The 14216-nt window shown below is 33.3% G+C and overlaps 1 protein-coding gene across 1 annotated transcript in view; it reads right to left on the reverse strand.

Moving 5' to 3' along the window:
- LOC115876549 overlaps positions 1–13549 on the reverse strand; it is a 108486-nt gene extending 94937 nt beyond the window's left edge. The window contains exons 1-2 of the mRNA XM_030892360.1: positions 13531–13549; positions 5175–5383 (exon numbers count right to left, since the gene is read on the reverse strand). Of these exons, the coding sequence (XP_030748220.1) occupies positions 5175–5383; positions 13531–13549 (228 nt within the window). The remainder of the gene's footprint in view (positions 1–5174; positions 5384–13530) is intronic.
- Positions 13550–14216: the final 667 nt, after the last annotated feature.

Here is a 14216-nt window from a genome sequence, read left to right on the forward strand (position 1 = left end):
GCCATTAGTTTTTGGTGGGGGTGGGGATTGGTAAGGGGGTATGGATGGTGCCACAGTATTTTTGTGCCAAATGCGAAGTCATGATTAAAAAACAGGGGGTAAGTACATGAGGCAATGTGGTGTACAACCTAAGGGAATTGTCGGGCAGTGCAGGGCAATGTCAGGCATTGCGGGGCATTGGGCATTGTCGGGTATTGCGGGGCATTGCGGGGCATTGCGGAGCATTGCGTTTCAATATCTAAAGTGGTTAAACCTGTTATGCTTAAAAAGTTGAGTTTTTAAATTATCGCGATTACTGACGTTTCCTCGTTATAAAAAAATGACACCCTAACGATATCCTTATAATTCCATTTCAGATGCTCAGAAACATGTCTAATGATTTTATCTAGTTATCTCTTGAAAAAAAAGTCTTTTAAAAATAAGCGGTTTGCGATCGTGATTTTACTTTACTCGATAGGGAAAGGCGTATCGGCAACGCCGCAACAGCACACCGTCGCGCGTCGCGTCGGTCAGTCGCATTTCTCTCACTCCAACTTAATAAGATCCCTATGCGATTTACTTCCACACCAGTGTTGTTACAATAGGTACAATTGTACTATTTTGGGTACATTTGATAGTCAAGGAGTACATAGGTACAATTGCAAGAAAAAATGTACAATTCTTACTTCTCAAACACAAACTAACCCAAACTTAAACCCACGTACATATTTTTAGACGAACGGTGATACGCAATGCGTGGATTTGAAATGCAGGTTGCTAGGAGCAGAGGCACAGAATTATACATCACTTGAAATACTGTTCAAACCGCACGGATGTCAAACGTAAGTTTGATATCCGTGCGGTGACTAGGAGGGGGGCTAATCACTGCGACCTTAGAGATCTATTGTGTCCCGATTTCAAACGTGACGTCACGCAATTAGTTCCCATTTAACCAATGCTATTCAAAGCTCTTTGTAGCTTCTGTATTGCTGTCCTCCATTTGCGAGCCAGAGTTCCGATTTAAAGTTCCAGAGCTTTACGCCCTGGGCTGCTCAGAACGGTTCTGAAAGGACCTGTGCGAGATAGCCTGGTGCCGCCTGGTGCCTCCATATGGCGCGGAACCAGTTCTGAACTTTATGACTCAATTGAACGGAGGGAGAGTATCGCGTTCTTAAACAGTTCAGAGCTGCTCAACTGCGTGAAAGGAGGATAGCATATGGTGTATAATTCTGTGAGGGTGCATCCACATTATCCTAAAAAAAGCGGATCGGCGGCGGAGTATCTGCGTAACGACCTTGAATCGATTTCCAGCAATTCTATTGGCTGAAAAATTCATCTGTCAGAAATTTTATCTGTCAAATTCACCTGGCAAAAATTTTCAGCCAATAGAATTGCAGGAAATCGATCAAAAATCGTTAAGCCAATACGCCGTTCCGCTGTTTTTAGGATAGTGTGGATGCACCCTACGTACCAAAACTTGGTAAAAAGGTACAGTACATCTGCTGGATCTGTGTCTATGAAAGGAATGCGGACAAAAAACATTTAAATAAACAGCAATATATTTTATACGTCGATTTGACGAGTGCGTCACCGCAAACCGCTCCGCCCACTCGTTTTATTGGCTACTTGCAAATTTGTTGAATTTTTATTGATGGGACGCGTCGTCTATTTTTTTACGAAAAACATCGAGAGAATATCGTTTCCCCTCTCACGGATACCCCGTAGCTACAGAACGGACAGAAGTACTGTAAATAGAGAGATCACATGACCCCACATTTTTGCACCAAAAATGTACAATCCCACTTAAAAAAGTACAATTTCGACACCATTTATAGTACAAAAATTTTTGCCCTTGTAACAACGCTGTTCCACACATGTAAATGCCGACCCAAAAGTAACAGTTGCCAGCACGGTATAACCCACAGTACGCGTCGCCGCTTCAGCTCAGACAATTTATTAGTTTAGACATTTTTAGTAGCTTAGACAATTTGTATTCTCTTATTAGTTATTGTTCAGGCAGATGCCATTTTAAAAGTTGTAATTTTAACCAATAAATATTTTAAAACGAATTTGGCCTTTCTAGTTATTTAACTCATGAAAAAAACGCCTTGCGTAACAATCTTCTGATGCGTGTCAATTACTAGTCAGGGATTAATGGTAGTATGTTGTATGTATTAAGAAAATTAACTAACAAAAAAAATATATTTCTACCTAGAGGATTCCCTGTATTCTAAATTAGATTCTAAAATAAATTATTGCATACATATGACATATCTTAAGTAACATAAATAATGTATAACGTGCATTATTGAAAGCTATTTAATTATCTATACTGTACTTGCAGCAATTAAGTTGGCTTAACAAGAGCCATATATTTCGATAGTTAGGTATCAGACCTGAGTAAGCTCTTAGAATATAAATTATTCTATATATGAGCAGTTTGTTACAAACAAGCCATGGTAATTCTAGCTAAACGTGCCGGTACATAGATATGTGCATTAAAGAGGTATTTGTTTTTATACTGCTCGTTTAAAAAAATATATATATTCAATCATAAATTCCTCAAATTTGGTTTATATGTTAAGGAAAGTCGACATATTTGATCAGCCTAAATCAATTTTCAATCATTTGTTATAAAATCGTTCAAATTATTGGTATTTTATATTCAAGCCGATGTATATTATTTAAAAAACGAAAACCCAAATAAAATTGCTTTTCAACGATATATCATGTTCCTATACCTAAACCGAAACCTAAACCTTCTGCTTTCTTCAGTAAAGCCATTTAAAAGATAATACTTCTATTATGATTTTTTTTTGAAGAAAATCGTTACCATGACAAAAATATTCGAATTTTATAAGTATCAGAGTTTACATGCTAAATTTCTAAAATTTTTATGATAACGAAATTCTTTAAATGAAACTATAATAATACAATTATTAATTTATATACCGTGCTGGCAACTGTTACTTTTGGGTCGGCATTTACCTGTGTGGAAGTAAATCGCATAAGGATCTTATTAAGTCGGAGTGAGAGAAATGCGACCGACCGACGCGACGCGCGACGGTGTGCCGTTGCGGCGTTGCCGATACGCCTTTCCCTATCAAGTAAAGTAAAATCACGATCGCAAACCGCTTATTTTTAAAAGACTTTTTTTTTTCAAGAAATAACTAGATAAAATCATTAGACATGTTTCTGAGCATCTGAAATCGAATTATAAGGATATCGTTAAGGTGACATTTTTTTATAACGAGAAAACGTACGGTGTTTTTTGTGAACCGGGTATAAATGTAACGCAAGAAAAAAAGTTTAAACTTCTTCGTGTTTATCGGTTATACAGTGGAAGAATTTTTTTAGTTGATCCTATTATTTACCTACGAAGGTAGAGTGGAGGGAGATTCGCTCGGAGTTCGAGACGCTTCCGCTTCGAAAGCTAGACGACCGGTGACCCGTGTTTGGATGCTCTAACTGGTTTCACTGGACTAGTCTCGCAGCCTCGTTCGCAGCTCATACACATAAAAAATACTTTTAAATAGCTCTTATCGCCGCTTATTGCTTTTATCATAGCTTCAAAATAATCATGACCTTAGGTAGGTACCTATTAATCTTATTTCTCGTAATTTGTTTTTCACATTCCAGCTGCACCTTCTTTGTACTGAATTGAAAACAGGAAAATATTCGTTATATTAATTATTAATAGTATTAATTCCGATTTAGACCAAGATTTTCACATACTGTCTACAAAGAAAATACAGCAGAAATATTAACAAAGTTCTTGAAAAAACAACAATCTATTATTTGTAATAGATTTCGAGATATCGATTTTTGAATTCAGAGTTCTAATAGCGCGACCACTGTCGAACACCCACTCAATTCCACTTATTTTTACCAAAAATGCAAGTGTTTCTAGCTTGCACTTAAAAAAATTTAAGCTATAGGAAAAATTACAACGACTCGTTAATAAATAAGCAAATTAAGTATCACGAGACGTAATTAAATCGTGAAGCTGAACGCATAACGTACACCTTTCCCTAGAACTTTAAGTACTGACAGAGGTATTGATTGGGTCGACCGGTCAACTGCGATAAATCTGCTATATCCCCTTCCACGTCTCTTAGCGATATGCACAGTTTCTCGATTTATTTCATACGTTTGGCAACGTGTTTACTGTCCTCTCTTTGTTCAATACATTATAAACGCCATTGTACTCTTCTTACATGCAGAAATCTCGACCCAAAACTAGTATAGCTCTATTTAAGAATTTGCCAGCCCTTAGTATAGCTCTACTTAAGAAGAGGTTTAGATAGAGGTTTAGATATAGGAAAGATGAGTAGAGATTAGAAAGAGGTTTAGATATAGGAAAATCATATGTCGTTAAAAACAATTTTATTAGTCTTTTGATTTTTTAAATAATATACATAGGGTTAAATTTAAAATAACAAAGATTTAAGCAATTTTACAAACGGAAATAAATAATATTTTAGCTTTCCGTAATATCCAATCGGTTTATTTAGGCAGATCGAATATATCGACTTTCGTTAACTTATAACCCAAAATTTCAACTTTAAAAATGTTTAATTCATTATTTTACCAATGTTTATTCACGATCAGGTTTTTTGTTAATTTTACACATGTTTTACTATTTATCTCAAAAACTATTAGAGATAAGTATAGGTTAGTACAACAGAAAAAATAAGAGATATTAAAATAGTTTACAAAAATGTAAAAAACTAAACTCTAAACACATTACTAAAAATAACATAAGCTTGTTAAATGTATGCTTAGAAGATCAATAAATCCTAATGGTATTAGAGTATTTCGAAACTTCATACGCTATGTTTTGTAGTTCTCGTAAAACCTAAATATCCTTACTTGATGAATGGGTATTAAAAGAAATATACAAACAATAAACACAAAGAAATGAGTATCGGGCACTTAAAAATTATGATTTATTTAATAGTGGTTGATTTATAAAAACAAGTGTATATTACTTTGTGTGTTTAAGTACTTACTGTAGCAATTAAGTTACATTGATTATGTACAGAAATAATTATTAAATCTAGGATTGCTTTAACATAATAGTAAATGTAAAATAATAGTGATTCTATAATAGCAAAATTAATACACTCTATTTGATTAAAATATGATTATTAAAGAAACGGTTATATTATTTTTACAATCAATAATATACTTACATCGACGTGCATTCCTTCGAATGGAAATATTTTGGTATTTGGTAGTTCTTTCGGTGTAAACCTGTAGAATTCGTGTAAACCTCGGTACCATTTTACTGTATACAGTGGAGCATTTTCTAGGTTGTAACTGCACCGCAGAGTGCTTTCTTTACCGAATTCGACTACTCTTGGTTCTATGTCTAGGACTACGTCTTTCAAAGAAGATATTCCTGAAACAAATAGAAAAATAAACCTCTTAATATACAGGGTGGTCCGAACTGTATTCCGGAAACTTCGGCAGCGTATTCTGCAGATAAAAATAAGTAAAAAAGGTCGTATAAATGTATGTCCTAAAATGCTTAGTTTCGGAGATACAGGGTGTAGAAGTTTCATTTGTATTTCGATTTTTTCGAAATAATTTTTGAAGTAACGTCAATATTTGTATGAAAATTGGCGACTAGGAGTTTTTTGACATGAAAAATTTGATTTCGATATCAATATGACTCCTATTTGTAGGGGGCGCCACCTACATGTGTATTAACTGTTTTGGAGAATAATAACTTTTCATCCGTACCTGTATAAAACTACTGAGTGAAAAAATATACATTTCCGTGATTTTCTACGTAAAAAATGTCTCTTGGTAAAAATCGCTCCGAGTAACCGTTTTCGAGATATTTAGAATGGAAATAGTCAATACATGTCATTATTGACAAAAAAGAAACGTGTTGGGTAAATAATTTTATTTAACTGAATTGATAAATTTGGGAACTTTTTGTTTTTTTTTTAATTAATAATAAATTTTTCTTCGAAAAAATGACGATAAAACAGTTTCTGTTGAACTTTTGGCACAAAAACATTTCAAATTTATGATTTCATTCTAATAACTATTTAGTTAACATGTTTAATTTATGTCAATGATGACAGGTATTGATAATTTCGATTCAAAATATCTCGAGAACCGTTACTCGTAGCGATTTTTACCAAGAGACTTTTTTTCACGTAAAAAACGTCGTAAATGTAAATTTTTTTACTGAGTACGTTTATACAGGTATGGGCGAAAAGTTATTACTCTTCAAACCAGTTAAAAAATATGTAGGTGGCTCCTTCTGTAAGTAGGAATCATATTGACATCAAAATTAATTTTTTCATGTCAAACAACACCTAGACACCAATTTTCATCCAAATATTGAGGTTACTTCAAAAATTATTTGAAAAAAATCGAAATAAAAATGAAATTTCTACACCCTGTATCTCCGAAACTTAGCATTTTCGGACATACATTTATACGAACTTTTTTACTTATTTTTATGTGCAGAATATGCTACTGAAGTTTCCGAAATACAGTTCGGACCACCCTGTATATTACTTTGATATAAGTAATTATTTTTTTTTGTAATCTAACTTCTTTCTGCATTATAATTTAAGAATTCCCTTTTATACAGGGTGAGTTTCCTACGATGTTCCCTATGGGTATCTCGGAAACTACCGGAGATAGAGAGTCGGTTAAATGGGGGAAAGAATTGCAGTTTTGTGGGGTCATAAATATGCGCCTTTCAGATTTTTGAAAAAGTTCATGGTTTACTAGATATTTCAAAAAAAAAAACATTTCGGCTATTTTAAAAATTGTCCCTAATTCCATTATAATGTATTTTAGACAAAAAGTTTTCAGATAAAAGTTGTAGATAATCACATCCTTAATGAGAATGTGCTCTCCGTTTTTTTCTAAAGCCTGCCATTTCTGACATATGACACAAACATAGGTTGTTTTAAATAGAAACCATAGTTGGCCATGACTTCATAAAAAGCGCCATTTTTTAAGCTTTTTAGTGATATAAGCTATTATGTCTTTTCTTCGAAAAATTACTGACTTATAGCCAATTGTTATAATTTTAGACAGTTTCACTTAGGTAGCCATGGAAACAAGTTCAATCGCCATTGCTCTTGGAAATGTGAAGCTGTCACATCCAAACTTTGCAAATTAAAATAAACGAAAATTGTAAATATGAATTTTTAAAATGAAGAAAAACGTGTAGATACTGGCGCCTCAATATATAGGTTTGGTTTGACCAAACGCAGGGATAGAGAGAGGTGCACTAATTGCATGGGCCTCCTCAATCACCTGACCTATCCATTTTAGAATTTTTTATGCGGTATAGTTAACAGTAAGGTTTACAAAGGAACTTATGAATTAAGAGAGGCACTCGAAGTGGCGGTACGAGAGAAGTTTGATTAAGTCAACCGGTCCTTCTGTGAGAATGGGTAATAATTCAGTTTTAAAAACATGCAACTCAAAACAATGGTGCATTTTTTGAACACTTTTTAAAATAACTTAAAGTGTATGTAGTGATATTATGTTTTTAAGTTTTAGTTTGTGTAATGTAAATTGTAAAGAACCGTTTAGTAATATATTCTGAGTTCTAAATCATAACAGAATAAGAATACTATGCAATCTAAGTGAAATTAGCCAAAAAAGATAAGAATTGGCTATAACTAAATATAACTTTTCTAACATGTCTTGAAAGCCGTTCTCTAAAAAACGTAACATTCACCGGTCAACGTATCCTCGAAAATGTATGGTCAAGAAAAGTTGAGCCAATAATCCTACACGCTTTTCTTCATTTGAAAAATTCATATTTACAATTTGTATGTATTTTAATTTGCAAAGTTTGGATGTGACAGCTTCACATTTATGAGAGCAAAGACGATTAAACTTGTTTCCATGGCTAACTAAGTGAAATTGTTTAAAAATGAGAAGAACTGGCTATAGCTCAGTAATTTTTCGAAGAAAACATATTATAGCTTATATCGCTGAAAAGCTTAAAAATTGGCGCTTTTTATGAAGCCATGGCCAACTATGGTTTCCATTTAAAAAAGCCTATGTTTGTGTCATATGTCAAAAATGACAGGCTTTAGAAAAAAGCGGAGGATACAGTCTCATTAGGAATGTGATTATCTACAACTTTTATCTGAAAACTTTTTGTCTAAAATAGCTTATAATGGAATTAGGGACAATTTTAAAAATAGCCGAAATCTGTTTTTTTCAAAATATCTAGTAAACCATGAACTTTTTCAAAAATCTGAAAGGCGCATATTTACGACCCCACAAAACTGCAATTCTTTCCCCATTTAACCGACTCTCTATCTCCACTAGTTTCCGAGATACCCATAGAGAACATCGTAGGAAACTCACCCTGTATGTCTCTGTTCACGTATATGCAATTCCACAACTCTGAAGCAAAATATTTCTCAAACAAAGCATCGCACTATGTTGGGTACAACTAGACACAGAATATAGCAAACCTCTGTCTAAAACTGGCAAACTTCAAAGGTAAGTTGTGATGCATTTCCGCCTGGAGTCTAGGTCAGCGATTTCTTGTGTCTCGCCTCGAAATTGAAATAATTTGTCACCGTCTGTCTGTTTCTATGTTCGCTTCAGAAGAGGAAATGTACAATCTTTATACTTTGTTTTTAGATAGTTGATTTAATAATAGCGAATTCCTGTTTATTTGAAAGGAGCCAAGTAGCATCTATCCGACTTCGAACTAAATCTGACCTGAAGCGACGTCAGACTTTGTGCACTTCGGTGACGACTTCGGTCGTGTGTCCGACTGTCAGCCATTTTAAAATCGTTTTCTGTTTTTAAGATTTATATTCACATTCCCATTTTTAGTAGAATAATATTGATAAGGTTGAGTTTGGGGGGAACCACAGTAAAGTTTTATGATTAAACTAGCTAGAAAATAAAAAAAATATATTGTGCGAGTTACTTTTTTATAGATATTTTTATTTCATAAATCTACCTAATTTTGAAGGCGCTCGTTGTTTTCCGGAGTATTTTAATCAGATATATAAAAAAAGTGACTTCCGTTGACAAAACTGATGTCTGGATTAATGATTCAGAATTATTATAATATGAAATTAGGTAGGCACTTATAGTTATATTCGAGGAGTGATTATGAATCCATATTGTACTCTTGGTAGCGAATTTGAAACCAAACGTAACGTAAGTGCTTAGCGACGAATTTTAAGTAACTGAAATCCAACGTAATATGACGTTGGTAATTGGTGGAATTACATTCCCTATTAGGTCGCATACCGACGTCGAGGCGACCCGAATCTGTATTCCCCATTTAGGTGCAAATAAGGGTCGTCAGGCGGTCGAACCGACGTTGGTACCCTTTTATATTCGTCTTCTTGTCGCAGTCATTGGCCGTCTATGTGTGACGACTTTTCTGTCGTTACCCAAATAGAATGAAAAAAGAATCCGTTGCTCAGGGTTAGAGGAAAGCTGGGTTCGTAGGTAAGGCTTCTGACTCACAGTGACTTTCTAATGTTGTTAAAAAATAAAAAAATGATAATATGTAGGCTGCAGAGATTTTAATATTGATGTTAAGAATTCAAATAGGTATGGTCAAAGACAGTGAAAAGGGCGCCACTTACTTTGTTTATGAGAGTGGTAAAGTAAGAAACCAAAAAGAAAAATACGATATCACAACATAACTAAAATAAAGTCATCAACAGCATTAAGGGTCTATTATGTTTATCAGGAATAAAAGTCAGAAATAACTATCCTACATTAAACATTTATTGAAAACGAACACAAGTATCATCAATTAGTCACAGTGATCCCAATAAAACCGCAAGTTATTTTAAATAGATTTGAATTTAGTAACTGTATTCTTTGAACTAAGTAAGCTACTTAATAAAAACAGGTGAAATTTATGTATGTCTCAATACGATGATGTTTCGAAACATGTCGTGTACAAAAACCTTTAAAATGAATACGTGTTAATAATTTTCATATAAAATATCATAGTAAGAGTGTACTGTACGAATCAAATTATAACTTATAACTTTAAATAAAAAAATAATTTTGACTACAATATGTGGGATAAATAGTGATAATTTACCAGGTTATTAAATCTGTTGTCTCAAAAATTATAAAATAAAAGCGTACCTTGTGTATCAAACTTAAGACTTATCTGTATATAGTTTCTTATGATGTAAACAGGTAGTTAGGTATTCTCCAGACTAACAGAAGTAGATGCAGATGACTATGGCAGGAGAAGTCTTCGATATCAGCCAAAAGAACGATTGTAATGTCAGTAACACTGTCTTAAGGTCTGCATAGGTATATACAAAATGAAAGTGGGTGAAACATACAATAATTACTGCATACCATGTGGTAATTACTGAGTACCATGTGGTAGTTACTGAGTACCATGTGGTAGTTACTGAGTACCATGTGGTAGTTACTCTATAAACAAAAAATAGTTCTCAGGACAGATACTCAATAAAAAAAACAACTTACGGTCTGAAAATCAGCTTTACATAAATATATTCAAACCATATGCCGATCCAAACCAGTAATTAAATACTCAAATAAACGAAATAACAAACGGAAATAACTGAAATAGAATTTAGTTAGATAGGGCTATATAAAATGGCGGATAAACTTACGGTGATCATTCCAAGAAGAAACCAAACAAATACGATCTATACTCTGGATTGCATACTTTACAAGGTTTTCAAATTTCCAAATCGGATACCCATGCAATGGAAATCGAAAAGTGGATTCAGAGTGCTTTTCACTGGAAAATTTGTCGGACGCCGAAACACGCGTCTTCTTCAGATCCAAATTCCCAGAAAGAAAGAAAAAGAGCTAGAAAAAAGTGATATCATATGATCGAAATCACTAGAACAGAAAATCGCAATCCACAGCGAAGTGAGATTGGGACAAGTGAAATGCAATTAAGGAAGTTTGGCATATAGCGAATAGATGGCGCTAATAAACAAGACAAGTGAACTGTAATAAATGATGTTTGACATCTAGCGAATAGATGCGCTAATAAAAATTAAATATCGAGACAAGTGAGCTGTAACAAATGGAGTTTGGTATCTTTGGCATCTAGCAAATAGATGGCGCCAATACTAAGAAATTTAAATAAAAATAGATTTTTAAATTCAATTTTATTAAAGGAAATAAAAAATGCTACAGCGTCGTACCTATAACATATGCCATCTCTCATTGGGATATTCCTCACGTAAAAATAAGACATAGGTCCGATTCTGCTTGGTTTCTTAGCTACAGGATGTTAAAATCTTTCAATTTATTATAATTTTCTTTCAACTAATTTTAGTGATTCAAATTAATTTTTAAATCGAAACAAGGTACTCATTAATTAAGGGTAAAAGTTACCATAAATGCTACATATTTCAATGCTAGAAAAGTGTCGATAAATTCACCAGGGACGTGCATATGGGTTATCACAGGAATATTTATAAAAAAACTGACTTTTCTCTTTTAATATTAAAATTATACAGGGTGAATTTCCTACGATGTTCTCTATGGGTATCTCGGGAACTACTGGAGATAGAGAGTCGGTTAAATGGGGAAAGAATTGCAGTTTTGTGGGGTCATAAATATGCGCCTGTCAGATTTTTGAAAAAGTTCATGGCTTACTAGATATTTCGAAAAAAACATCTAGAAATAATTTGAAATTATTTTTTTTATCCGTAGTAAATTTAATAAAATTTAATAATAAATGATAAACGATAAATGAGAAATTTTAAAAAATAATTTATTAATAATAATAATTAAATATACATTTTAGATTAACTGAATGAACTTAAAACTTCACACAATAAAATTTGTGTTTTAATTATATTACAAATAGTTCCCTTAATAAACTGACATGATATTCAACTGCGACAATTCATATTCTATATACGTTCAGTGATGAATAGGAGATTTATACCGGTATTTAATTAGAGTTACATACAGATGGAGATGAAATGAAGTGCAATATATTCGGCTGCGCGGAATACGGATTACCCACGGTTCCCCAGACATTTTTGCTGTGTTTATCTTTGCCCTCGGTTCCACGTTCGCGCTTAATTTCGCGCCCTACCATTTATTTTGCAAATAGGGATGTTTTATTTAAAAACAGAATCGATATTTTGAGTAATACTCTTTAAAAAGATATTGTTATATATTATTTTAATTAAATTTCAATATCATCTATTACTAGAATCAGTCCAACAAGAGTTGACATTCAAAATATGACAGGAAATACAATTTACCTGTGGACTGAAATCAGGCGTACTATTAACAACAACAACTATGAAACTATGATCCCTTCCCCGACACAAACAGTAATTTGTGAGACAGGAAATTGTAGAGAGAAACGAGAAACGAGCCCTATAACATAGGGTACATACTCTGTTTTTTTCTCAGGTAAGATTTCGACAGACGATGACAGAAGAAAAGCAGATGACGTCCCATACCAATCTATTTATTTTACTAAAAAAAGTTTCTAATAATTTTTAAGTTAACTATGGATGGGTTTAAATATAAATCCGCCATGCGTCGTCTCTTGTTGTTTTTAACCAGTTTTATTTAAAAAATGACAGATCGTATTTCAATTTTATTGGTTTGACGAAACGACGAATGACAAACGGACGCCGATGCGTATGAACTCGCCTTTAGATTTTTGACGCTTGTCAAAGTCTTGCTAAATTAGAGGTTATAATTTTGTGTCAACTTTTATCAGTTTTGTCAAATACCCTGCGTTTTGGAAGATGATGCATTTTGATTCGTGTTATTACGTGTGTTTTGTGTCTTTTGAAGTCAAGTGGAGGAAAAATCGAGTGAAAATTAACTGTAGACCCAGAGCACAGTTTATGGTTAATACTCGCTGCCCAGGCAAAAAGTCTTATACACCAATAAAGTTAAATTTTGGGTTTCGTTCAACCGATTTATTCTCAAACCTGAAACATCTACATATAAAAAGAAGCACAGGTCACTAATTATAATAAACTCTTCGCCCTTGGAATTACTTCCACTAATTGTAATAAACTTCACCCTTGGAATTACTTCTATCACAATTACAATACATTCATTTGCATTGGCATTTTCTACTTTTCGATGGGAAACTTCAACTTCCCAACATTTTTTAAATGATGTAACAATTCCTCTTGTGGTTACTTTTCCATAGATAATCCTCATCTCTGTCCTCATGTGAATTCAGAGGCAATGAACATGAAAATTATTTACCATAAACATCGCAAACTAAAAACCTAATAAACAATTTTATACCGAATATAGAAATAAATTTAGTATTCTTACCTATTATCGTCCAAATCCATGTTAATATATAATTATTATCTTTAAATATATTTTTGGAACTGCTGGTTTTAGTAATTTTTAAATTAAACGAACTAAAAAGTCTTAAAAATAAACAATTCTTAACCATAACCCCAAAAAATGCAGATCTCCTGTCAACTTTCTTTATTTTTTATTTATTCATTATTTTCCTAGCGACGTCACAGGTGGTATGTGCGAACTGAATGAAATTGGAGCCGCTATCGATCATACCTTGTATTCTTTGTACCATGGTATAATGCTGTTTTCCCCTGATCTTCTAAACTATTCAACTGCCTATTTCGGAAATCTTCCATTTCCTTGACACATTCAGATAATGTATACACACTATTTGATTTCTGTTTGAACATGGGTCGGATTCTAACGTCTCGTTACGTTTCTAAAGCCCTTTTACTCCCGCTTCCTATTTATTCGTGATGTAGTGTTGTGCCGCTCGCTAAAAATACCTCTGGCAGGCTGATATATTATTTCGGGCACTATCACAAAGGTTGATAAAGTTGTCGTGTCGGATTGGAACGTTAGAATTCGAAAACCGGCACAACTTAATACTATACAAAATGTGAATGTTTTGTTCTGTTGTAGTCTATCAATCTTAAATAAAAATATTAAGTATTTTTAAGTAACATAATTAAAATTCAGATGACAAAAGGAATATTTAGAAGACTGTTGAGTTTGCGAGTTTGCTAAGAATAATTTATAATTTAAAAAAATATATAGAACTAGCGTGTACCAGCGATTTCGTTCGCGTCGAATTAATAATTTGTAATGGTGATGATGAAGCAAAGCAAGAATTTCTATTAACATACCAACTGGAAAAATTTTCTCACATTTATGTCAGCATGAGAAAAAACAATATGGCGATATTATTATATAACTTGGTAATATTTGAGGGGTAGTTT

Source organism: Sitophilus oryzae, unplaced genomic scaffold, assembly GCF_002938485.1.
Source record: "Sitophilus oryzae breed Bouriz unplaced genomic scaffold, Soryzae_2.0 scaffold_1436_pilon_pilon, whole genome shotgun sequence".
Lineage (NCBI taxonomy): Eukaryota > Metazoa > Arthropoda > Insecta > Coleoptera > Curculionidae > Sitophilus > Sitophilus oryzae.